The sequence below is a fragment of the Eublepharis macularius genome, chromosome 4, assembly GCF_028583425.1.
Source record: "Eublepharis macularius isolate TG4126 chromosome 4, MPM_Emac_v1.0, whole genome shotgun sequence".
Lineage (NCBI taxonomy): Eukaryota > Metazoa > Chordata > Lepidosauria > Squamata > Eublepharidae > Eublepharis > Eublepharis macularius.
Window position 1 is genome coordinate 166,150,903 of NC_072793.1, and position 26,347 is coordinate 166,177,249.

The 26,347-nt window shown below is 46.8% G+C and overlaps 2 protein-coding genes across 3 annotated transcripts; one reads left to right on the forward strand and one right to left on the reverse strand.

The window, feature by feature from the left end:
• Window positions 1–1,051: 1,051 nt before the first annotated feature.
• LOC129329371 (zinc finger protein 436-like) lies at window positions 1,052–9,115 on the forward strand. The gene is made up of 4 exons (XM_054978913.1): window positions 1,052–1,119; window positions 2,663–3,368; window positions 4,449–4,575; window positions 6,069–9,115. Exons 2-4 carry the CDS (start codon window positions 2,685–2,687, stop codon window positions 7,484–7,486), a joined length of 2,229 nt encoding a protein of 742 aa, XP_054834888.1. The 5' UTR covers window positions 1,052–1,119; window positions 2,663–2,684; the 3' UTR covers window positions 7,487–9,115.
• Window positions 9,116–13,120: 4,005 nt separating this feature from the next.
• On the reverse strand, window positions 13,121–25,728 carry LOC129329368 (zinc finger protein ZFP2-like). 2 transcript variants are annotated; one of them, XM_054978908.1, is made up of 5 exons: window positions 25,660–25,728; window positions 24,449–24,568; window positions 22,340–23,155; window positions 21,569–21,689; window positions 13,121–15,195 (listed from the first exon to the last, which is right to left on the reverse strand). In XM_054978908.1, the coding sequence occupies exons 3-5, from the start codon at window positions 23,123–23,125 to the stop codon at window positions 13,691–13,693; spliced, it is 2,412 nt and encodes an 803-aa protein (XP_054834883.1). In that variant the 5' UTR covers window positions 23,126–23,155; window positions 24,449–24,568; window positions 25,660–25,728; the 3' UTR covers window positions 13,121–13,690. The 2 variants fall into 2 exon arrangements, with proteins under 2 accessions (XP_054834883.1, XP_054834885.1); XM_054978910.1 differs by having other exon boundaries at window positions 22,340–23,105; window positions 25,660–25,722.
• Between the last annotated feature and the right edge of the window lie 619 nt (window positions 25,729–26,347).

A 26,347-nucleotide genomic window follows, 5' to 3' on the forward strand; every position in this document is an offset into this window, starting at 1 on the left:
GACTTCACTTGGAGTGCTGTGTTCAGTTTTGGGCACCACAGTTTAAGAAGGATGTTGCCGAGCAGGAACGTGTCCAAAGAAGGGCAACAAAAATAGTAGGGTATCAGGAGACCAAGTCTTGTGACGAAGGGTTGAAGGAGCTGGGTGTGGAGAGGAGCATGGAGAGGAGATGACTGAGAGGTGATATGATAGCCCCCTTCACGTAATTGAAGGGCTGTCACATAGAGGATAGAGTAGAGTTGTCTGTTGCCCCAGAGGGCTGGACCAGAAACAACAGGTTTGGGGCTAAACATTAGGAAAAACTTCCTGATAGTTAGAGCGGTTCCTCAGCGGAACAGGTTTCCTCAGAAGATGATGGGCTGTCCTTCCTTGGAGGTATTTAAGAAGAGGTTAGCAGGGCACCTAACAGCAATGATTATTCTATGACTTAATACAAATGTACACAAATTGAGAGAGGGAGGGCATGTTGCTAGGCTCTCATGGCCCTTATATGCCCAAGGTAATGCCAATTGCCACTTTGGGGTCAGGAAGGAATTTTCCTCAAGGCCAAATTGGCCAGGTATCCTAGAGGATTCTTGCCTTCTTGTGGGCACAGAGCAAGGGTTACTCGGGGAGGTGAGGGGAGGAGAAAGCTGTGAATATCCTGTCTTGTATACAGGGTTGGACTAGATGACCCTCAGGATACCTTCCAGTTCTATGTTTCTATGTCTGGAGATCAGTTGTAAATAATTCCTGGAGATCTCCAGGTCTGCCATGGAGATTGGCAAGCCTAAGTACCTCCAGGAAAAAAGGGATGTAATGACAACCGATCCCTTCCTCCAAACCCACCTTTTCCACACAGCCTTTATGCAACCCCTAAGCCCCTGCCCCCATTCTAGAAATATTGGCACGAAAAATACATTCTCCTCCTCCCTGTGTGCAGCAAGGTAAAAATCCACCTTGTCAGTTTTCTGTGTTAAACCAACAGAGATCTGATTCCTAGACAGACTGGGAAATGTGCATTGCTCTTTCCTGTTCCTCCCTGTGGTGGGGGCAGGTGGGGTGAGGGGGACGGCTTGTCATTAAGATTGCAGATTGCAAAGGAGATGCAACCTTGGGCAGGCAGACAATAAGGAGAAGGTGAGCAAAAGAGGGAATAACGGGGTGCGGTAAAGCAAAAGTGAAGAACGGAGCAGCAGGGAATTGGTGGCTGGCTAGGAGAACAGGATTGCAGATAGACACTGCCGGGTGAGTAGCCAGTGTAGTACTGACCCTGATAAACCACTGGTCTGATTCTGTATAAAGCAGCATCATGGCTGTGTGCATGGCTGTGTGTAAAAGGAAGAGTGGTGGGAAAGGAGTATTCCGTGCTTGGAATGCAGCAATGCTCAGAACAAAGAGCGCAGCAAGGGAGGAGGGAAGAGCCTCTGACAGCTGTTTGTGCTGCTTCAGATGCCAATTCCAGATGCGTATGCACAGGGTTCCATGGGAATATAAGCTAAAATGTCGCCTGCGCTTGACAGGTTTGCCTGTTTTCCCCGAGGTTCTGTGGCCATGTGTAACTTGTCCCTCCTTTCTGTCACTTCCAAGCGCTCCCTCACAACTGTCTTGCAATTCAATTCAATCTTCCCCCCTTCCATGTTAATAGGATTTCCTCTCCCTCTGCTATCTCCACAATGTCTTTCCCCTTCAGCCCTGTTTCATGATGCTAGCTTCTCAGGCTGTACAGAAGATTATTATTTTTCCAAGTTCATGTTTGTAAAGTAGTGATAGGCAACTGTCTCCCTGAGGAGGGCCCAATCCAGTCCACAAGAGATTCTTGTCTCTTTCCCTCTCCCCATCCCTTTCTCTAATGGACTCTCTCCCACTCTGTAGTAAGGCACATGCTTTTGGTGGGAGGGCTCTTGTTTTGCAAGCTCCCTAAAGTGTTCACTGTGTTTCTATGCGCCACATGCACAGAGACACCATTGCTCCCCCTCTGTGGCATGCCTATCAGTGACAGCCAAGTTACCCAGAGTGAGGTTGAAGAACAGGTTTTCACCTTGCCAGAACGGCTGCCCTCCAGTAAGACTCTTTGTGTGAGGAAGCATTTCAGTGGGCTTCTCCCACATGATCTGAGGCTGCAGGTGATTCTTTAGCAGCATGAGAAGGTGTGGCACGGATGTAGATCCCAAGCCATGTAGGTAGAAGAATACTAGAAGAACCTAGTATTGATCACACCAGAATGTGGCATCATGTAGGAACCTGGCACCCTTTGGCCACTGCAGCCAAATAGCCCATGAAGCTACAATTGCCCTTGTGTTAAATATTGTTATACCTTTTAAATTGCACTTTGGGGTTATCTGATAGGGAGAGATCTTTGTTCCCTGGCCCACCAACAGCATCCAGGCATATCCCCATAACCATTTTTAAAGGGTTGTTGTTGTCCCTCAGAGCTGCTATGATTTAATTTTAAACTGGTTGTTTTTTTCCTGTAGAACTAAAACAATTCTGTGCCAGATAGGAAGGGTAACAGGGAGGGTGGTTTGTAATCAAAGGCCCCCTGATTTTGCTGGCTGCAGCCACCTCACCTCTGAATATGCCACAGTAGGGCAACAAAATATACTGACGTCTTTAAAAAGCTGTTTAAAGACTTCATAATAGCGTTGTTTCTCTTTTAATTAGCATTTCTTGTCTCATCTAGGAGTTGCTGCTAGGAATGAAAAATGGAGGGGTGGAACTCACCAGGACCCAAATTAGAGGAGGTAGAAGGAAGAGAGCCTCATGTTGTCCAGGTGGGAACCATCCGAGATTTTCTGCCCGGGACTATCCCACAGCCCATCAAGCAAGACCCAGACGAGGGGCTACAACGATGGGAAGCCCAGTGGCAAGAGTTCCTGAAGGCTATGGAGCCTCCAAACTCAGGGCAAGAAAAGTGCCAACCTTTTCAGGCTTTGTTGGAGGCGGACAACCAGGAGCTCAAGGGAACAACTCGTGCCAGCCTGCGGCCTAGAGGAGTGTCTGAAGCCCAAATCTCACCAGGTGTCCTTGGTGAAGGTCAAGAAAGCTTCCTTTCTCCTGTGAAGGTGAAGAGAGAGATTCTGTGTGGTGACGAGGGCAGCTTGGAGATGCAACGCCAGCGATTCAGGCAGTTCCGCTACCAGGAGGGTGAGAGACCCCGAGAAGTCTGCGGGCAGCTCTGGGAGCTTTGCCATCAGTGGCTGAAACCTGAGCGACACACCAAAGAGTGGATTCTGGAGCTGCTGGTCCTGGAGCAGTTCCTGGTGATCCTGCCCAAGGAAACACAGAGTTGGGTCAGGGAACGCAATCCAGAGACCTGCACCCAGGCGGTGGCCCTGGCTGAGTGTTTCTTGATAAGGTGGGAAGAGGATGAAAAGCAGGAGGAAAAGGTGAGAACGTTTGGTCCTGGACATCCTGAGGGGAAAGGATGGCCACCGTGTTGCAAATATAGGAATGCGGGCATTGCTTCGGGCCTCCTCAGAAAGGAATTGAATAATAGCATTTGCCCCGGCACTTAGAAGAAGAGGCCTGCAGGACTAATATAAAGCCCTTCTACCTAACATCCTGTTTCCAGTAGTGGCCTGCCAAAAGCCTACAGGCAACGCATGAAGACAACTCCTCTTTCCCTATTCTTTGTCCCCAGTTTCTGGTAGGCAAAGGTATATTGCTGCTGAACATGGAGGTTCAACTATTGGTTCACATATGGGCTGATATATGGTTGTGCATATGTGATTTGACAAACTATGTCTGCAAAGCCCCTTTAATAGCCTTTAGGAGGCCATGTAAAATAACAATTTTATTTCCAAAGGCTAACAGGCCCAAAACAACTAAAAAGTTGAGTGCTGGGCCCCCCCCACACACACACACACACTCTTGCCAGTAGGGTAAGGGGAATTGGCAACCCTATATGGACTTTCCTTTCCACATAGGTACCACTAGAGTTGCCCTCTATCCTTCTATCCTCCCACTGGGAGGATCCTCTATCTGACCAGCAATCGGCAGACGAGGGGGCAAATCCCCGGGAGTTTGCCCGCCACTGGCAGGCACCTACAAACCTTAGGTGCCACCCAGCTTTGCTGTGATGTTTCCCAAAACGCCACAGCAAATCAGGTCTGGGAAAGATAGCAGGAAATATGGGGGAAATAATGGGAGAAGATGAGAGGTACCTAGAAGCACTACAATATTGTGGGGAAAACAGGAAAGAAAACCACTTCACAATAGCATCCGAGCTGGGCCAAACAACCTGTGTATCATCATAGTTAAATATTAGCCTCTGATCTGTTTAATAACGGCCCATCTTGCTGGCTTGTTCTGAGGTTTCCTAATATATAATATCTGTGACATGTTTTGAACATTCAAAAGTGCTCTATAAATGTTATCGTTATAGGCCTTGCCTTTGGGGAGTAGAGCAGACTGCGCCTAAAGAGAAAAAACTCCCCAGTAAAGACTAATTTTCCTTCGTGTTTCAGATACTGGGGCCTGTGGAAGAAGTAACCGTTAATTCCCCCAAATCTGAGCAGGGTCTATCAGATATTGTGAAGCCAAAGTTCTCCATGGAAACCAAGCTAGAGGGTGATGTGAAGGAGAGCATTCTGGGTAAGAGCTAATGCCTGAATTCTAAACCACCTGGGGCCAGTGTATCTGAACGGATCGCCTACTTTTATTCCAACCTGCACGAGGATCCCATGGTGTTCCTGGGCACTCCATCTGAGGAATTTTTCTTTTTCTGTTCACACCTAGTGCCTTCTGTAATCGCTTTTAGCTATCAAGTAAAAATAGTCTTTATTTGTCTGGTCTTTTAACAAGGTTTAGTAGGGGTAAATTGATTAGCTACCATTGTTATGAATTTTATTGATGCATTGTTATGATTGCTATGCTATCTCATGAATGTTTTTAATACTGTTGTAAGCAGCTGTGAGGACTCATCTCTAAAAGGTGGTATATAATTTTTGTCATTAAATTATAAAGCTTTTAAAGATCTCAGTATGGAAATAGCCTTAGCTCAGTAGGTAATAATAACATTCGATTTATATACTGCCCTTCAGGACAACTTAATGCCCACTCAGAGCAGTTTACAAAGTATGCTGTTATTATCCCCACAACAAAACACCCTGTGAGGTGGGTAGTGCTGAGAGAGCTCCAGAGAGCCGTGACTAGCCCAGGGTCACCCAGCTGGCTTCAAGTGGAGGAGTGGGAAATCAAACCCGGCTCTCCAGATTAGAGTCCTGTGCTCTTAACCACTACACCAAACTGGCTCTTGTGCGTGCATGCTTTGCATGTAGAAATTCCAAGTTCAGTCCTTGACTTCTCGAGTTAAATTATCACTGACAACAGGTAAACCTCATACATGCTTGACTTGATATAAGACAGATGCATATGTTGATAGATTTTGAAATAAGCATTACTTTATTGATCCAGTTCACTTCTTTGGCTACACATGAAGCTGCCTCATATTGAATCAGACTCTTGGTCCATCAAGGCCAGTTTACTTAGATTGGCAATGGCACTCCAGGATCTCAGGTAGAGGTCTACCAGGGCTTTTTTTCAGCAGGAACGTGGTGGAACGGAGTTCCTGCACCTCTTGAAAATGGTCACATAGCTGGTGGCCTCGCCCCCTGCTCTCCAGACAGAGGGGAGTTTAGATTGTCCTCTGCACCACCGGAGCGGTGTGGAGGGCAATCTAAACTCCCCTCTGTCTGGAGAGCAGGGGGCGGGGCCACCAGCTATGTGACCATTTTTGCCAAGGGCGTTTTAAACTTTAAAAAACTTCCCCCTTGTTCCAGCTGACCCAAAGTGATGTCATTGTGCAGTCCTGGGAGCATGTGTGCACTTTGCACACATGCATGTGGTACCAGGGGTACTACCTCCCACCAAGAGTTGCCCCCTGTGCTGGCAACCCACTAAGTTCCACCACCTCTTTTCCCAGAAAAAAAGCCCTGTCACCTACTGTCTGATCTTGGAGATGCCAAGGACTGAACCTTGGACTTTCTGTGTGCCAAGCAGATGCTCTACCACTGAGCCACAGTTTCTCCCCAAGCTACTTAAAGGTTCCATCTAGTATGATTTGTGTCATGTTTTTTCTGGGCCAGATGCTGATGAACACATGTGGAAGGGGACCTTTCAACTGGAGCAAGCTGAGCAAGTGGAGGTTGGTAGAATGTTACCGAGAAGACCCAAAGGGACTTTTTTCCAAGTGGCTGAAAAGTCTGGAATTCAACAGGGCTCAGAAAGTCACAAGGACAGTGATCTGAAGACGATGACAAAACAAACCGTTCTTTTTGAGGATGGTGAGAGAGCCTTCCAAGAGGATGTCCACACGAGTCAGCCAAAACTGGTAGCAGCCAACCTTTGTCTGGATTCTTTTTTTCTCAAGACTCAGGAGACAGAGAGGAAAGAAAGGCTGTACAAGTGCACGCATTGTGGGGAAGAATTCAATAGCACATCTCACCTTATTGTGCACCTGACAAGCCACACAGGAGAGAAACTATATGAATACTCAGATTGTGAGCAGAGTCAGAGAATTCATCTTGTCAGTCATGAGAAGGCTCACACGGGAAAGACACTATATGATTGTTCTGAGTGTGGGAAAAGCTTCAGTGACCTCTCATGCCTCAGAAAGCATCAAATGATACACACGGGCGAGAAACCGTTCAGTTGCTCACAATGTGGGAAAAGTTTCACGCAGCGCTCTGTTCTTTGCAGACATAAGCGATCCCACACAGGAGAGAAGTCACACATATGCATGGACTGTGGTAAAGGTTTCTGTGACAGAAATTCCCTCAGCACACACCAGAGAGCCCACACAGGAGAGAAACCATTTGAATGTTCCGAGTGTGGGAAGCGGTACGGCTATGCCCCGAACCTGGCGAGACACAAAAAACTGCACAAAGGGGAGAAGCCATATCAGTGCTTGGAGTGCGGCAAACACCTGTGTGATAAGAAATCCCTCATTATGCACGAGAGAACCCACACAGGGGAGAAACCGTACACATGCTCAGAATGTGGCAAAAACTTCAGCTGGAAAGGATCCCTTCTCATTCACAAAAGAACCCATACAGGAGAGAGACCACACAAGTGCTCAGATTGTGGCAAAAGTTTCTGTGATAAACAGTCACTTATTACACACAGGAGAGCTCATACAGGAGAGAAACCGTACGAGTGCTCAAAATGTGGGAAGCGATTCGGTTACGCTCCTAACCTTGTCAGACATAAGAAACTACACACAGGAGAGAAGTCGTATCAATGCTCGCAGTGTGGGAAATGGTTCTCTCAGCCCTCGGACCTTCTAAGACATGAGACGATCCACACGAGAGAGAAGCCACATAAATGCACAGACTGTGACAAAAGCTTCAGCCAGAAGGCATCCCTTATTGGGCACCAGAGAACCCATACGGGAGAGAAACCATATGAATGCTCTGGGTGTGAGAAAAGCTTTTGCAGTTTTTCTGGTTTCCGTAAACATCAGAGCATACACACAGGAATAAAACTGACGGGGCTTGGTGAATAGGAATGGCTGTGGCATTATACTCTGCTGAAATCTTAGATGTGGGGAATGTATAGAAGGGAATCCTAAATTTACTGATCTGTAGTTACAATTCACAGATCTTCCCCACCCATGCCCCTCCTTGAATTATCTCTGCGGATGCCCTTGATTCAGAAGTATCTCAGATAGAAGTAACTGGTGAAAATCATCTCGATTAAAAGCTGCCAGGGCTCAAATGAGCTCTTTGTAGGCCAGATTTGGTCCACAGGTCTCTAATTGGTTACCCCCAGAGCTAGAGAAATTGAATGAAATCTGGAACAAGGTAACCATCAACGCAATGTTTGTACCTAAGTACTGAATAAACATTTGTGCACGCAGGGCTAGATCCTAAACATTTGTTACTTTTTATAAAGGGAAAGGGTATTGATGCACAAGCAGTGGGTAAATTCTGCTTCACTGCAGACAGGTTGGGTGTGTTGCCGCGCAATCCTTTGCATGCTTGTTCAGAATTAAATCTTGCTGTGTTCAATGGGGCTTACCCACCTGATAAGAGTGCATAGGATTATAGCCTTAGAGGTTTTAGCAGTTCTCAATATTTCTGCTTCATATATGTTAACCGACGTTACTTCTACGAAGCAGCTTGGGACGGGATAATTGACAAATGCATACATCTTCCTGTTCCTTCCATCAAATTTTCTTCCTCCGACTTGAATCCTTTCGCTCATCTGATCTGCATATCGATAACCACCCTGTTGTTCTTCAGCTGCTGTGGCATAGTGGCTAAGTGATTGGACTGAAAATCAGCACTCTGCTGGTTTGAATCCCGCTACTACCATGAGCTTGGTAGATGGCCTTGAGTAAGCCATTCCTCTCAGCCCCAGTTCCCCAGTTGTATTGTGGGGATAATCAACACTAACTGCTCACCACTCTGAGTAGGGCGCCGATCTGTCTAGATCTGTCTATATAAGCACAGTTATTATTATTATTTTTATTTTCATCGGCGTTCTCACCTTGTATTCTGCTTAAATGTCTTCTGTTGGCTTTCCCATCTCTTCATTCTTTTGCTTTGGATTACGTATCTGATCTTCTTTCTTTACCCCATGCCCCCTTTTCACTCCCATTGCTCTTCCAACACCCTTGAGACTTGAGATTGTATCCTCTATACTCTGGCAGTGCTTAAAATCCCATGCTATTCCTTACCTGTGGAATGTTTCATTCCTGGCTCTTTCTACCGGTGTACTGAACACCAGCGTTTCCTTCTGTCTTTCTCTAACAGACCCCCATCCTTTTGCTTATTCACCCATTCTCCTATCCTTCCCTGGAGAGTCTTATCTAACTAATCTGTGAATTTGCTGTTTTTGACGTGTTCATGCCGTTTGTGCAAATGCTTTTCCAAATGTGATTTTTTATTTTTTTTTAAAAAACGTGTGGTGGAAAATGCCACAGATCTTTACTTCTCTCTCTCAAGGAACCCTCTCTGAGACAGAGGTGCATGGAAGGGAATGGATCCACACAGGTTTAATAATACTATTTTGATCTATTGATGTTTTTGTTGAAGTGTGGGGAGCAAAAAAAACAAACCCTACAGATTGACAAAGTGTGTTCCTTTTGTTCTCTACCTTTATTTATTTAGAACATTTATATACCACCTTTCTACCCAAAATATTAAAATAACATTTAAACATTTATTAATAAACATTAAAATAACATTTAAAGTGTGTGTGTGTGTGTTTTCTCTCACTGGAGGTACGCCACACACAAAAAAGGATTCACCCACTGCTGGAGGGCAGTAACGGAGGGAGATGGGCAAATCTTCCTTGGGAGCGAGTTCCAAAGTTTCAGTACCACAACCAAGAAGGCCCTTCCTTCTAGATTCAGGTGAGGCACCTGAAGCAAAGCCTCCAAAGATGGTGGGTAGATTTATATGGTATGCTGGCCCTAAACCATATAAGGCTTTAAAGGTTAATATCAACACTTTGAATTGGCCCCAGAAGAAAATTGAGGTCTAGTAGATGGGACCCCCTTGGGCCTCTATGACCTACACCAGTTAACCCTCTGGCTGCAGCATTTTCTACCAATTGCAGCTTTCAGACAGTCTTCAAGAGCAGCCCCACATACAGTGCATTGCAGTAATCAAATCTAGATGTATCAAGGCATGCACCATACTGGTAAAATCTTTTCTGCCCCGGAAGGGCTGCAACTGGCTCACCAGCTGGAGCTAATGAAAGGCGCCCTTGGCCAACGCTGTCACCTGTTTATCCAACTGGAGGCCCAGGTCCAGCAGCACCCCCAAGCTGCAAACCCACTCCTTTTGGAGGAGTGCAATCCTATCCAAAACAGAAGAAATCCCTATTCCTAGATCAAACCTTTTCCCCACCTGTATTACCTCCATTTTGTTGGAATTAAGTTTCAGCTTGTTATCCCTCATCCGCCCCCAAACTGCCTCCAGGCACCTGTTCACAGTTTCCACAGCCTTTCACTTCATACAAACCTCCTTAAATCAGAGAATGGAAAGAGAACCTTTGCATTGAGAAGAGAAGAGAAGAGAAGAGAAGAGAAGAGAAGAGAAGAGAAGAGAAGAGAAGAGAAGAGAAGAGAAGAGAAGAGAAGAGAAGAGAAGAGAAGAGAAGAGAAGAGAAGAGAAGAGAAGAGAAGAGAAGAGAAGAGAAGAGAAGAGAAGTCTCCAGTGCAGTCCAGGAGGAAAGAAGATTTAGAGCAACACAAGCAGCCATTAACCATACTGTAAAGTGAATCTTAAATAGCAAGCCTAGCAGGGCCTTTTATGTACAGCATCTAGTGTCCATGCATTGTAGAAATAATAATTAATAAATTCAAATGTAAAGCTCTCACTTTCCTGATCAGGTTCTATACTTCATAACGCCAAGTTCTACATACAGTTTATTTTGACGGGTTCCTTGACCAGAAGATCAGTAGTGGTGGGTGAACTTTCCTGAAAGACAACAGGATTGTCTGTCACTGTCTCATTTTCCCTGGAGACTGCAGTTGCAGATTATTGGGTGTGTTCTCAGTAACACAACTGGGTGTTAATCCTTTTGTAACACAACTGGCACAGCCTCTAGAATCCCCAGGTGAAGGGTTTGTATGCAGTAGGACATGCAGCAGAAACCTCTGCCACGTACAGGGCTTCCATGGTGTATATGTAGGGTTCTTCGGCAAGATAAGATGATGTGGAAGTGTTATTCCGAAGCTATAAAGTCTGATGACAACTTTTGAACACACTTATACAAAGTCAGCCCATTGGGTCTACCAAGGTCTGTGATGTCTACTTTAACCAGTAGTGGATCTCCAGGATTGTAGGTGGGAGGCTTTTCAAAACACCTACCACCTGACCCTTTTACCTGGATATTCCCAGAGTGGAACCTTGGGAGTATTTCTCCCAACAGCCCTTGACTGTGATATAAGAAACGGTTGCCTTCCCCTTGAACCTGTTAGCATTTTCCTCTCCTTCTTACTGAAGCATCCCTGTTTTCAGTCACTTCATGAAAGTGCTTGTTGTTCTTAACTACCTGTCTGGGTGGTTGCTTGAACTCACCAGAGTTGCTACCAAAGTTGATAGCCCTGAAACGCCTTCAGCACTGGCCTCAGATATCATTTGTAGGGGCAGGCTATTAATTTGTATTGACGCTAGACAGGAAAATTCCAGGGGTTCCTCCACAACGTACAACTTACCACTGAGGAGTAATGACAGGATTTCTCTGTTTGCTCAAAATTACCCATCTTCCCCTGTAATCTGCATCAAAGGGAATGTTGAGTATGTTTTGAGGGATTCCTTTTATTTCAGATGTGGTAATGTGGTACTGCTCTCTCACTTCACCTTCTCTGCATTCTTCATTTGGCCTTGCACGAACACTTACTGCTAATACACACGTGTCCAGTTGCTGGCAGTTTAGATCCCACAGCTACGGTTGCCGACTGACCAGTTTTCCACTGGCCTGATTGGTCCTCCCCCCTTTCTGCCTGAATGCCAAATGAGACTTTTTCATATGATAGGAGAGAGGCTGGCTTTGAATTGTTTAATGTCTTTTTAGGAGGATTGCAGCCAATTTTGACTTTCATTTTCAGGTCCAGGCTTTTCTGTGCGTCAAAAGCAGCTTCTTTAAACACTGCAGTTGGCTGAGGCGGGTGTTTTCCCTTTTCCCTTCCTTCCTGATACCTTGCCAGGGAGACAGAGAGCTGTGCACCTTAGACTAATTTCTACCGTCTCTGTCCTTTGGCCCCACAGCTCTGTCCCTGGGCATAGGAGATTCACCCTTTGACCCCATGAAGCCATCCTTAAATGAGTGGACCCTGGGTTGACCAACCATAGTGATCTTACTGCAACCCATTTTGGGCTCACAGTCCACCAGTTGAAGATCAAAACCCTACACCAAGCTTCCACAAAAGTACTCTGTGTCATACCCTCCTTTTAAGGGAATAGTCCAATGCAAGACTATATAATTCGCAAATGCTTATTCCTGTGAAGAATTCCCCATTGTCCTGTGGAGGCTCAGTGGGTTCACTTGGGCCAGTCTTTCTCTGTCTCAGCCTAAACTATCTCACAACGTATTTGTTGTGAAGATAAAATGGAAGAGGAGAGAAACAGAAGAGCCTCTGTGAGGAGAAAAGCAGGGTATAACTATCTGAATAAATTTTTAGAACAGGGCGTGTGTGTTTTTTAAGATCAAGGAAACAGCCAAACAAAGAGTGATTCCGCACATGTTGGATAATGCTCTTCCAATCCTCTTTATAGATCATTTGGAATAGATTTTTTTGTGTGCGGAACAAAAAATCCACCTCAAACGATTGATAAAGTGCATTGAAAGTGCCTTATCCAACATGTGCAGAATCAGCCAAAGTCTCTGTGATCAGTGGCAAGAGAGAATGATGTGATCAGATGCTCCCTGCAACTGCGCCTTGGTAAATTGTATATATTGATATGAGTTGGATGGTTCTTCTAATCTACACATGGCAATACAACTTTGTAATTCTATTGTTTTATGGTCTTCTCCAAGGTTGTTCTGTTCTAGGCCTCTAAGCTGTCTTTCTGGCCTGTCTAGTTATGGGGCCGGGTTAGCCCTGTTTCTGTGTAAAGTAATCTTGAATGACTTTCTTGGTCATATCCAGCAACTGTTCTTCTAGCAATACCATGACACTAGCCCCAAGGAATTTAGGGCCTTAGAGGGAAGAACCAGCACTCTGAATTGTCCTGGAAACAGATGTGTAATGAGTACAGATGTTTCAGCACAGTGGTGATGCAATCCTTGTAACCAACCCCTGACAATAGGCCGAACTCTGCATTTTGGACTAGTTAAAGTTTCTGGACTTTTTCCAAGGCAGCTCCACATAGAATGCATTACAGTAATCCAACATGGATATGATCAAAGCATGGATCGCCATGGTCTCATCATGCTGTCTGAGGAATGGCTGTAGCTGGTGTACCACAGAGGAAATCCTGTAAACAATTAACCCACATCCTATTAAAAGGTCTGAACTACTAGATTTATGAGACATTTTCTCATTATTCCAATAATTTTAGATACTTCAAAAGAATTGGTATAGATAAGGCTTGCTAAGAGAACTTACCTTTCAAAACAATAATTGTGAGTTTTCAGCAAGCCAAACAGAGACTTCTCTGTGAGTTAAGAAATTTTACTGAAACAAGAATTAACTCTTATTAAACAAGTAATCAAAACATATATAATCATGCTTATAATCCTACTGTTACAGAAATAATCCATGCAAGAAAAATCAGATCTATTAACATTTCTTGAACATAAACGAACACATGAAGTTTAAATTAATCAGATTTTAATTGTCTCATGATGCTGTGAAAGGCTTTGAAGTCCCAAAATCTTAAAAATCCTCTGCTTAAGAGTCCCTTTCAATAGAATTCTAATCAGTTCTCTGATTGACACTTTATATCGACAGAGTGACAGTGACTGACCGAGATAAATCTTTATAACTTTATCATGTGATGATTTTATGCATAGCTTGAAGGGCTCTCAGAAAATGATCGTGACCATGCACAGCTGTGCCAAGATTCCATCTGATAATGTTTTTTAGCTGCTTGAGCTAAAAGTTATGAAAAATATGTAAGAAGTTATGAAAATACAGAAGTGATGAAAAATACGTAAGAATACACATGTTTGCATATCAAAGATACGGGACAATAGAGGAACAAACCATAGGATTCATTTAGCAGAAAATTTCTTGCAGAAAACTGAACCATTATGTGGTTTGTGGCATGTGAGTTCTTTGATGCCGTTGAAGATTTGATGGCTGACTATAACTCTTTCCACACTCTGAACATTGATACAATCTCTCCCCTGCATAGAATCCCTGATGCTTTTGAAAGGAAGATGGACAACTGGATCTCTTTCCGCACTCTGAGCATTTAAAAGGTCTCTCTCCTTTATGTGCTCTTTGATGCATAGTGAGGATTCCATCTGGACAGAAGGTCTTTCCACACTCTGAACACTGATATGGTTTTTTCCTTGTGTGGATTTTCTGATGCTGTTGAAGGTGTGCTGTCTGCCTAAAGCTCTTTCCACACTCTAAGCATTTAAAAGGTCTCTCTCCTTTGTGTGTTCTTTGATGCACAGTGAGGGTTGTGCGGTGACGGAAGGTCTTTTCACACTCTGAGCACTGATATGGTTTCTCACCCGTGTGGATTCTCTGATGCTGTTGAAGGTGTGCTGCTTGCCTAAAGCCCTTTCCACACTCTGCACATTTAAAAGGTCTCTCTCCTTTATGTGTTCTTTCGTGTACAGTGAGGGTTATGCGGTGACGGAAGGCCTTTCCACACTCTGAGCACTGATAAGGTTTCTCCCCCGTGTGGATTCTCTTATGCTGTTGAAAATGAGAAGGGCAATTGAATCTCTTTCCACACTCTGAGCACTCATAAGGTTTCTCCCCTGTGTGGGTCCTATGATGCAGCTGAAGGTGTCCTGCCTGCCTAAAGCTCTTCCCACACTCTAAGCATTTATAAGGTCTCTCTCCTTTATGTGTTCTTTGATGTACAGTGAGGGTCATGCGGTGACGGAAGGCCTTTCCACACTCTGAACACTGATATGGTTTCTCCCCCGTGTGGATTACCTGATGCTGCTGAAGGTGTGCTGCTTGCCTAAAGCTCTTTCCACACTCTGAGCATTTAAATCGTCTCTCTCCTGGGTACATTTTTTGATGCACTGCAAGGCTTAGGGGGTCCCTGAACCTCTTTCCAACCTCTGAGCACCGATTTGCTTCCCCTTCTGTGCATGAGGTAAAACTGCAGGTGTTTTCACACACTGGAAGTTTATTTGACTCTTCTCTTTCATCAGTTGTTTGACGTGAACTAAGAGCGTCTCTCTCACTGAGGTTCTCTCTGCACCCTGAGAAATTATGCAGTTTCTCTACTGAGTGTGTTTGTTGATGTGAAATCAGGTTCATGCTCTGATGGAAACTCTTTTCCAACTTCACGCTTTCATTCTGGCTTTTCCCAGTGTGGATTCTCAAGTGAGCACTGAGGTCCTTGTTTCTCCTCTTTTGGGATGGCCTTCCCTGCTGCACTGGGATTTCCTGGAAGTCCCCTCCTTGGCAAGGAATTGGTTTATCCCTTCTCTCCAGTATGTAGCTTCTGTTCCACATTATTGGTCCATCTCCATTCCTGAAGCTTCCTTTCAAGTTTTCACTCTTGCTTTGTTCTAGCATTAATGCCTGGAGTCCCCCATCCTTTTCATTCTTAGACACATCATCTGCTTGAACAAAGAGAGAGATCCAGTTAACACCCTTGCAAGAAGCCCAGTCTCAAATCAGCCACCCCTAATTGATCTAAGTCTTTTTTGTTTCCTCTCTCAGAACCAGTTTTCTGCCTTGAGCATGGGGCTGGTTGTATTTTTTGCCTGGGCAGGCTGTGCAATGGAGCAAATTCTACATATTCTCCCATTCCTTCTGTAACGAAATGGTTACCAGGGGTGAAATGAGTGCCAGTTGCTGTTGATCTGTCTTTGGAGAAAGGGGAGGAGGTGTTCCCCCTGAGGGTTGATGGCTGTGGGGCCAGGGAGAGGCCTGCGGGAGTCTTGGTGTGGGACGCCCTTCTTCCTGGACTACAATTCCCAGCTGCCCCGGGCCAAGAAAGTGCGGGAAAAATAAGGGGTGGGGCCTGAATAGAGAGACTCAGCTGATCCTGAGGGGAAAAAGTCAGTCTCCTTGGTTGAAGAAGGAGAGGCTCCTGCTGCTGGGTGAAACCCGGTTGCCTGGGCCCTAACTGTGGAGGGCCTGGGAGGCAGCAGAAAGGAAATAAAAGTAGGGAACAGTGTGGTAGGGAAAGCAGACAGCGGTTCTCTTCAGTTTGATTTTCTGCCCTATGAGTTCTGAACAGGGGGGTCTACCCCTATGTGTTGTGCCTTTACCTGCTTTGTATATAGTGCTCTGTATATAGTTAATAAATTATTCTTTTTTGGAATATAAAGGACCTTGTGATGCTCTGACTATGTAAGCTCCCCCACTTGGCACGCTACAGGAAGGGAGGGAGCCCAGGAGAAACTGATCAGGCCAGACCTTGGTGGGTTGCCAATTCTCCAGGGCCCACCCAAAGATTGGGGAAGTCACTTCCCAGTAGGGACATTCAGCCAGAGGGGTCGCACTGCTCCTCAGTCAGGCAGTGTACTAATCAGTGAGTGGTGGCAGCGACGAAGAGGGTGAGCCACGCCCACCAGGGATGGTGGGAGGCGGATAGCGAGGCTAGCAGGCCATTGACGGCTCAGTTGCCCGGACTGAGAGCCAACGCCCATTCCGCCACACGTGGTGGCAGCAGTGGGGATCAAACACCAGAGCACCAAATAGTGGGGGGTAGACCTACCCCCCCCCAGAGCACCTAGCAGACACAAACACACTGAACAGACCGCAAAGGCCTTTCTGTTTCTTTTTCGGGCTACAGCGTAGGGACAGTTTAGCTAGGCAGAATGGAAAAAGAAATCCTTGCTAGACTTTTGGCGCTGAAAAAGCATGAATTGCAGAAGGAGTGTAGACTCCAAGGCATTGATCCAGGAGACATGACGGTGGATGAACTGAAATACCATCTGACATCTCGTTATAAAGCTGCTGCCCCTGAGAAGCCCAGCTCCTCCGAAGCAGTAGAATTGGAAAGAATACGCCTGCTACAGATTGAGCGACAGGTAGAAGCTCGCAGACAGGAACAGGAACAAGAGACGAAGAAAGCCGAGGTGGAGATGGAGATGAAGAAAGCCGAGATGGAGATGGAGAGGGAGATGAAGAAAGCTGAGATGGAGATGAGGAAAGCTGAGATGGAGATGAGGAAAGCCGAGATGGAGATGGAAAAGCAGTGTTTCCTGGCACAGGAGGAGCAGCGTAGACATGAACTGGAGATGGCACGCCTTCAAGTGGGTCAGAGCAACAAGATCAGAGTCACTCCCAAGGATTTCGTTCCCTACAAAGAGGGGGAAGACCCATCAGTCTATTTGTCCAACTTTGAAAAGGCGGCAACTCAGTGGGGTCTGGCAGAAACAGACTTCATGGCCTACCTCTGCAGCATCTTGACAGGAGAGTTGGCTGCAGTGTACCATAGCATGCCTAGCCAGGATGGAGGAATCGCCTTCAAAGATTTCAAGTCGGCTGTGTTTAAACGGTTCCAGTTAGGACCCAACCATTTTCGCAAACAGTTTAGGGCCTTAAGCCCACTGCAGTGTAAATCCTATATGGAGTATGGTACTAAACTGAGGGAAAGGTGGCTAACTGAAGCCAAGGTAAATGATATGAAGTGGGTGTCCCAACTGATGCTCCTTGATCAGTTGTACTCCAAGATGCCTAGGGAGTTAAAATGCCTGATCAAGGACAAGGAGCCCAGAACCCTTGCTGAGGCCACTGACCTGGCAGACAAGCTGGTAGCCAACCAAGAAGGGGTGGAGTGGAAAAATGTGGCAGGAGGGCGGGGCCAGAGGGGTGGAAAACCAAGCCCTCCTCCTTGGAGAAGGGAAGTTATTACCCCAGTGGGTCCTAAGAAAACCCCAGAGATGCCCATGAGAAACAAACCCCCTAGTCGAACGTGTTATCATTATGGGGACCCAGGGCATATAAAAATTACTTGCCCTAAATTGCAAACAGCATCTCCCAATCCCACTCCTACGGTGCCAGCTGTCTCAAAGGTGAAAGAAGGGAAGGTGGCATTAGTCCAACATGAATGCCTCTTTGCCACAATGAAGGCCCTTGATGGTTGGGCTGATTTTGTAGAACCAGTGAGGGTAAGAGACCAATTGGTTCTAGGGTATGCTGATACGGGTTCATCCATCTCACTTATAAGGTCTGACCTGGTATCTGACGCGGATGTACTACCAAACAAGGTTTTTAAGATTGTGGGGGCTTGTGGAGGATCTCAGACGGTACCAGTTGTAAGGGTGCCCCTGGAATGGAGGGAAAAGGTTTACCTCATGGAGATGGGGGTGAAGACAGACCAACCTTACCCAGTACTGCTAGGCAGGGACCTTCTGGCAGGCCAATTTCCCATAAATGTAGTAACCCGCAGCCAGACCTTAAAGAGTGAAAAACAGCTGGCCCCAGTTCCAGGGAGCAAAGAGACCCATGGGGAAAGTGAGTCAGTTAACCCTGGGGGGAAGCCTGAAGGCATAGGCCAGGTAACCTTAGAAGGGAAGGACCAACCCATCCCTGATCCAGAAAAAGGGGACAGCTGTAACCAGCTCCAGGGGGAGGAAGGTGAGGCATCAGAAACAGAAGGTCTCCTATTGGATCCCCCTGAAGCCCTAGATGATGAGATAGGAGGAGGAGAAAGGCTCATACAGGAGCCACAAGAAGATGACCTAGTAGAAGGAGTCAGCAGGGAACAATTTACAGGCAGTTTAGGAGATCCAGAAGAGTTCAAGGAGAAGACTCAGAAGGATCCTAGCCTGGAATCCCTTCGACAGGCTGCTATAGAGCAGGAAAGAGAGCCTTCTGAAAATACTATAGATCAAATCATATGGGACCAAGGGAGGCTGTATAGGATGTGGTGGCCGCAAGAGAATCCAAATCCCGGGCAGGTGGTGAAACAGCTAGTAATACCAGCTAAGTACAGAAGAGACCTACTGGGACTAGCCCATGATATCCCTTGTGCCGGGCACCTAGGTGCCAACAAGACAAGGCAGAGGTTGCGATTGAATTTCTACTGGCCTAAACTGGCACAAGCTGTGAGGGAGTATTGCAGGACCTGCCTAACATGCCAGAGAGTGGGTAAGGTGGGGTGTAAGACCAAAGCCCCCTTACAGCCCCTTCCTATTATGGGAGAAGCCTTCCAGGGGGTAGGCATTGACATTGTGGGGCCGTTCCCAAAACCCACCCAGAGGGGGAAGAGATACATACTGACATTAGTAGATCATGCCACACGATATCCAGAAGCTGTGCCTTTAGCCTCCACTGAGGTACCAGTCGTAGCTGGGGCTCTAGTTAAGATTTTCTGTCAGCTGGGGTTTCCCACAGAAATTTTAACTGATCATGGCCAAAATTTCCTATCCGACCTAATGGAGAGTCTATGGAAGTGTTGTACGCCATTTAAAAATGACTGCGTACCACCCTCAGACCAATGGGTTGACTGAAAGGTTCAGTGGTACCTTAAAGGGAATGTTGAAGACATATGTGAATTTCGCATCCTCAGGATTGGGACGAGAAACTTCCCCAACTGTTGTTTGCCTATCGTGAGGTACCCCAAGACTCAACCGGCCTTTTTCCCTTTGAACTGATGTTCGGGAGGAAGGTGCGGGGGCCACTGGATCTTGTAAGAGAGAATTGGGAGGAGAAAATCTCCACGGCTAAAACCCTATGTGTTGTGCCTTTACCTGCTTTGTATATAGTGCTCTGTATATAGTTAATAAATTATTCTTTTTTGGAATATAAAGGACCTTGTGGTGCTCTGACTACGTAAGCTCCCCCACTTGGGACACTACAGGAAGGGAGGGAGCCCAGGAGAAACTGATCAGGCCAGACCTTGGTGGGTTGCCAATTCTCCAGGGCCCACCCAAAGATTGGGGAATTCACTTCCCAGTAGGGACATTCAGCCAGAGGGGTCTCACTGCCCCTCAGTCAGGCGGCGTACTAATCAGTGAGTGGTGGCAGCAACGAAGAGGGTGAGCCACGCCCACCAGGGATGGTGGGAGGCGGATAGTGGGGCTAGCAGGCCATTGACGGCTCAGTTGCACGGACTGAGAGCCAGCACCCGTTCCGCCACACCTTCCCCTCTTCAAACTGGGAAAGCATCCCTAATTACTTTAAAGAGAAATTGGTGTGTGTGTATAAAGATTCCTTCTCTCCTGACCTGCCATGTCTGTTTTTGTTCTCTGGTATTCATGGTTAACCACCAGCCATTATTGTCAATTGCAGCCCCATCAAGGCCCATGAATTTCCCTCAGATTTTGGACGCTGATCATGCGTAGCCCTGCCCCCTGTCCTTGAACAAGATCTGCAGAAATCACATTGGAGGAAAATCCTATCCCTGTCCACTGCCTCCCACCTTACCTCTCTATTCACGCTTCTTCCCCACCCCTTTTCCTCTCTACCAGTCACTGGTTTCTCCTCCCCGCCTTTTCCTTCCAAGCTGCCTCCCCTGTCTTTCCCTCCTCTTTTCCCTCAGGGTTTTCTCACCTGTCATCTATCTGGCTTTTCTCCCCTGCGTTTTAACTGCAGGAAGAGGATGCAGGACTAGATGGGCCTTTGGTCCCATCCAGCAAGGTTCTTCTGAAGTCCTTAATTTGGGAGGTTTTTTGTTCCATTTAATAGTTCCATTCCAGCTCCTTCCAGAATATGTAACAGTTTAAGATCAGGGCTTGTCCCTGAGAAGGAGTCAGGACTGAGTCAACCCCAGAAAGAACTTCTGAGCACTGCAGATCTCAGGTCTCAGAAAGCCTCTGTGGCAACATCTCCAAAATCTTACCTGAACCAATCCTTGTGATTTGGGCCTCATGCAAACCCAAGTAATTGTCAGCCATGGAACCACACAGGGGATGAGCCAGCCTCAGTTTAAGAAGGGGGAGGAGAAACTTTTCCCCGTCAGACAGTGTGCTGTGGCTCTGGATAAGAGTGTCAGCTTAGCCAGGATTTTCATTTGGCTTTTAGATAGCCTTTTGAATAGGCTTAGGGAAGAAAGCTTATTTTTAGGTGATAAATAAGCACCTGGTAAAAGACAGAAGTACCAAATCTACCGTGGCAATATCTGAAAACCAGAGACTGTGAGATAAAAAAGGTAAATTGTTATTGTAAGCGTCCTGAGCCTATCTGCAGGAAGGGCAAGATACAAACTGAATCAAACAGACAAACAAACCTACAGCTTTGAGATAACCTATCTGGGGAAAGAAGAATCAAATCTCCCCTCAGTATTTATGCATGCTGAGGCTCAGTTTCAATGTTAACTTCCATTAGGAAAACTCCTAATGTATTGTCGAAGGCTTTCACGGCCGGAGAACGATGGTTGTTGTGGGTTTTCCGGGCTGTATTGCCGTGGTCTTGGCATTGTAGTTCCTGACGTTTCGCCAGCGGCTGTGGCTGGCATCTTCAGAGGTGTAGCACCAAAAGACAGAGATCTCTGTCTTTTGGTGCTACACCTCTGAAGATGCCAGCCACAGCCGCTGGCGAAACGTCAGGAACTACAATGCCAAGACCACGGCAATACAGCCCGGAAAACCCACAACAACCAAAACTCCTAATGTCTGAGGAGTGAAGTTAAGCACCCGTTGTACATTCTTTACTGACGTATTCCAACACAACACCTTTACCTGGCTACACACCCCTAATTTTCTGTAAATAAATCTTTGTTTTTCATCACCATCTTTGTCTCGTTTGTCCAGTCAAAATAGCTGTGAAACAGGATGTATGCTTACCTCACAACTAAGTACATTATTCTAGCAGGGTAACAAATGGAACACAAAGCTTACATGCTACCAGTCAGTTAATCCAAACTTGTATCCCCGCTTTTTGTGGGCAGCAGGGGTTTAAACAAATAAAAGGAGGGACCAGAGAGTGTGGGCATGAACAGCCATCAGTCCAGAGGGCAGGTACCTCAGAAGCCTCTCTTTCTCCTCTCATTCTCCCCTCCCCATTGTTAGCTGCCACAGCCTTTCTCCCCCTTACCCAGCAGGCTGGACTCTGCCTTCTCCTCTTCCTCGATGTCCACCAAGAGCTGCCTCCGCTCACCCTCAGATGGAACATGGCCTGCCTCAGAGTCACCCCCTGCCACCACTTCCAAGGGCACCTGAAGTAGCAGAGAGGGACTTTTTCAGGGCAGAAATACACAACTAGGGTGGGGAAGATAGAGGGGAGGATTCTGTCTCTTGCCCTAAACTTACAGTGCAATCCTAAGCAGAGTATCTCCAGTCTAAGATCACGGATTTCAATGGGCTTAGATGGGAGTAACTCTGCATAAGATTGCACTGTTAGTAGATCCATTGCTACGTACGAGGGACAAACCAGGTCATAGCACCCTTAAGGAACATACAGGCTCCTGAGAAGCCACCTTTTGGGGGGCTAGAATTTTAAAACAAAGGACTCAGCCTGATCCACAAGCAGGTGAGCTGTGAGAAGCGAGGGAGGGACAGCAGGCCAGGTCACAGATGGTGAGATCGGTTTGACTGAATTCTAACTTGTAAAAATAATTGCAGCTTAAAACAACCTGAGGACCTGGTCTTTTGGGGGGAGAGCAGCCCTATCCAAAACAGTCCAACCACATCCTCCCAGATGTAAAGACAGTCCTCTTCGGGATTGAGCTTCCAGAATAACAAAGTGACAGATTACACCATCACCCCTTGGAGTACCCCTCTGCCCTCCTGAATGAACAGAGATCCCAGACCCAGCTCCACCACAGGCCCTCTGGGCCTCAGGAGCCACACAGCAGATTGGTCTCACCTGGTTCTCTTGCTTCTTGGCCTCTTGCTGCCGTAAGAGAAACTCCTCGGCCAGGGCCACTGCCTGGGAACAGCTCTCTGGGCTGCTTTCCCTCACGCGGCTCTGGATCTCCGGAGGCAGGACGGTCAGCAGCTGCTCCAGGATCAAGAGCTCCAGGATCTGCTCCTTGCTGTGATTCTCCACTCTCAGCCACCCACGGCAGGTTTCCTGGAGTCGCCTGTAAGCCCCCCTTGGCCCCTCAGCCTCCTGGTAGCAGAAATGCCAGAACTCTTCACGCTGCTTCTCCCGGCTCATGGCGTCCCCCCGCAAAATGGCTGCCTTCACCTTCCCATAATCCTCTCTGTCTTTGACATCCAGACTATTAAAGGCCTGCTCGGCTTCTCCACTGAGGGCTGGCAGGAGTCGGGTCACCCATTCTTCTTTGAGCCACTGACAGGCTTCGGCCACTTGCTCGAAGGAGGCCAGGAAGGCCTTGGCATCACGCCAGGGTGAAGGTTTCTCTGGCGAGTGTGGGATTCTCCCTTGAGAGTGAGGAGGCTCCAGTGTGCTGAGGAATTCCTGCCACTGGGCCTCCCACTGGTCAAGGGAGAGGGAACCATTCCCAGCTTGCTGGAAGAGTGGATCTCCAGCCCTTCTCTGAAGGAATTCCCCAATACTGCCAGCCTGGAGGATCTGAGGGGCTTTTGCGGTCCCCTCTGGTGCCTCCTGTCTTCCGGTGCCTTGCCCTTCCATTTTCATATCGCGTGATCGCTCAGTGATGTCGTTCCTATAAAAAATTGTGGACATGAACTACAATGTTCTAGACGGAGCTTCTCACTGCAGAAAAGAGAGAAACGGGAATGTGTATGTGTGTAAAGTGTGGATTTGTTTTAAGAACTTTCCCACCTAGCCTGTCCTGAATGAATGTATAATTATTCTGAAGGGCAGCAAAATCACAACATAATCAAGGACATTCATTCCCCATAGAGGACTCCCCTGAAGCATGTACAGTCTATTTGTAGACTCTGTACTTACACAACACACATGCCCTCTCTACCTTTATGCATGCTGATCTCATGTGCCACAGGTTCGTGTATAGAGGGCTAAGAATAGCTGGAATCAGTGAGGCTATCCTCTTTACTCAGGGAACAGTAAAAAGCTCAGCCAATTTGGCCAGACCCACAGCCCTAGTGGGGAGAGAAAGGGCTAAGAGTGTGCAGGGAAAATGGCTGCTCCCTCTAGGGCAAGAATCCCTCCAAAGTATAGATCCAGAGGAGTTAGCTATGTTAGTCTGTAGGAGCAAAATAGTAAAGAGTCCAGTAGCACTAACCGACTTTATTGTAGCATAAGCTTTTGAGAACCACAGCTCTCTTCATCAGATGCATCTGACGAAGAGAGCTGTGGTTCTCAAAAGCTTATGCTACAATAAATGGGTTACTCTTCAAGGAGCTACTGGACTCTTTACTATTTTCCAAAGTATAGAGAAGACCCATGGCAAAAAGACCATAAGGCTTGGTCTATATGATGCAGCCTGCCATGTTCCTGGCTGGTGATAAGATGTCCGTAAAAAACACCACAAGTGTCAATCATTGTAAATGTTAATCTGCATGCTGGATGTAAAGCATTTTTTAAAAGGTTCCCACAGAGGTGTGTTCCCTACTACCCAGTTCCAAGGGTTTCTTCTCTCACAAGTCATTGCTAGCTTTCTACAGGAAGTTATACATGCCAGTATTTTGCGGGAGTGCCAAGCCACAGAGATGGCTAGATGGTCAGAAAGAGTGAAGACTGTTTGGAATGAGAACTCTGTGACCAACAGATACTAAAAACCTCTTTCCTACAAGCCCAATGCAAACTTTACAAATTGTGTCAGACCAAAAACTTCAGGCATAATTATCAGAGAATTCCTGCCGTGGATTCCCAGCAGCTCAACACGCCCAATACATATATCATGTATACACACATACAGTTAAAAAGTTTATCAATTCACCAGATATCTGGGACCCAAGGCAGGTAAAAACAATAATAAAGAGCAAAAGAAAAGCATTTAACAAGTTTCAACAGAGATTACTCTCTCTCAAGGCAATTACAAGGCATAGCTCTTCTAATTTCCTCCAGAATGCTATTTCATACCATAGGAGCAGCCACAGAAAAAGCTCGTGAGCAGTCAAAACCACCCAAAGGCATTGCTGTGCTGAGTGAAGGTGCCATGTGGGATGATCCCCAGAGAGGTTGTCCTTCAGGTATGTATGTCTGAAAGGTAAACACCAGTACTGTGAATTGGACTTGGAAACCGTGAGGCAACCAATGGAAAAACTGCCAAATAAGGTGTGGTATCATCCCTTTGGACCGCTCACGTTTTAATCCCCATGTTGGTGTAGGCAAAGGGGAGAGCGTGGCTAGCAGATACCCTGGTTAGGGACCACCCACAGAACTCCTGGCTTCGGGGACACTGGAAGCCAGGGCTTCCGGCTCACATGCAGCCACTGAACTGTAACAATGCAAGATAAGCACAGCAGACACCCCCCCCCCCCCGCCAATCCCTGGAGTGTATGGAAAGTTAAGCTCCCTCCCCCTACTTTCCACCCCACGTCTAACTCGCACCAGACTTTGCCCACAGGAGTGGCTTTAGCTCTTATGAGGCACTCTTTTAATTTGGGGACTTGGCATTTTCTGCTCTCAAAATGTGGCCCATTCAAGAAAAGCAAAACCACTGCAGAAAGGAGGGATGGCAGGGATGCAGAAGAGGGACTGTGGGGCGGGGGTGGGGGGGAGAAGTCCTGAGGGCCCCACAGGAATCTTACACTAGGTAACAAGCACACACCCCGGTAGGATTGTACGATCTCCCACCTCTGGGTTGGCTTTGCACACCTCCTCCTTCTGCTCTAAAAGAATCCCATTTGCCATAATAGGGAAAAATATTCCTTTCACGAACGAATTGCGAGGAGACTCAAAGGAGACTGAAGACCTCCTCACACACACCCCGGGGGTGTCTCTCCCTGCCACCTCGACTCTGCAGTGATGCCCACACACCAGGTTGCCAAATGACTCGGAGCAAATCCACCCTCTCCTGCCCCTATGCTTTTTGACGAGGCTTTGATCTACAGCAGGGGATTCTCTCCCTGACCTGGAAGGAAAGTTGCTCCCCTTCCGTCCTGTTCCTTGCTGTGGATCCAGCCCCAGGGACCGGATCCAGAGTTGGCAACCCTCATTGGGAAGGGACAAGGGGCCTGACCTTCTCATTTCTGGTCCTGCTGCAAGTTAGACCGAGAAGGAGCCCAATGCAGGGAAGCCCATCGGGGCGGGGGTTCTCCCTCCCCGCCTTGCAGCAATTACTGCGTTACCCTTCCAGCCGGGCATCCCCCAGTCCGGCCTCTCTAGCACTGCTGCAAGCAAAGATGGATCTCAACAGGCGGGAGGATGAGGAATGGAGAAGAAGGGAGGACTTTAGTATTTCTCCCCTACCTTTCCTTCCTCTCTAGGAACAGCCGCTCTGTCACCTTCTTAACCCGTTACTAACTATTAGAGGCAAAGAGAAAAACGTTCTTATTTTAGGCAGAGGAACCCAGCGGCCCTTAGGGGCTAAGAATAAATCAAGAGCTCACTTCATCAGACGTGCCGATGCGTAAACCCAGCGGCCTTAGAAATGTACACTTCATGCATTTGATGAAGTGGCTTGTGAAAGTTCATGCTGGAATACATGTTCTTAGTCTTTAAAGTGTCCACTGCATTCTAGTCTAATTTTGCAGCAAGCAATGCAATTCTACAACCATGGGTTTAGAGAAGTCTAATTTTGTTTAGGATTGCCCTGAAAGAGGGCAGGGCAAATCTGTTTTATTAGGATCAGATCTAATTAATCCTTTTGTGGCTACGGACTGGTGAAAGTCCTGAAAAAATCGTAACATCCTGCACTGGGTGGGATGTGGGGGCTAGGGTTGGAGGAGGCACATTGTTCCATGCCCCAAGCCTCTTATCTGGAGAAACACCAAGGCATTCATTTGAGACAGTGTCTCTCGACACAAGACATCTTAC

Coding starts and splice junctions, on each gene's coding strand:
- LOC129329371 (XM_054978913.1), top strand. CDS start 2,685: ATGGAGGGGTGGAACTCACCAGGACCCAAATTAGAGGAGGTAGAAGGA. Junction 3,369..4,448: donor ATGAAAAGCAGGAGGAAAAG/GTGAGAACGTTT, acceptor TTCGTGTTTCAG/ATACTGGGGCCTGTGGAAGA. Junction 4,576..6,068: donor TGTGAAGGAGAGCATTCTGG/GTAAGAGCTAAT, acceptor TTTCTGGGCCAG/ATGCTGATGAACACATGTGG.
- LOC129329368 (XM_054978908.1), bottom strand. CDS start 23,125: ATGTCCACAATTTTTTATAGGAACGACATCACTGAGCGATCACGCGAT. Junction 21,690..22,339: donor CCAAGAAGCAAGAGAACCAG/GTGAGACCAATC, acceptor CTGCTACTTCAG/GTGCCCTTGGAAGTGGTGGC. Junction 15,196..21,568: donor GGCAGAGTCCAGCCTGCTGG/GTAAGGGGGAGA, acceptor TTGTTCAAGCAG/ATGATGTGTCTAAGAATGAA.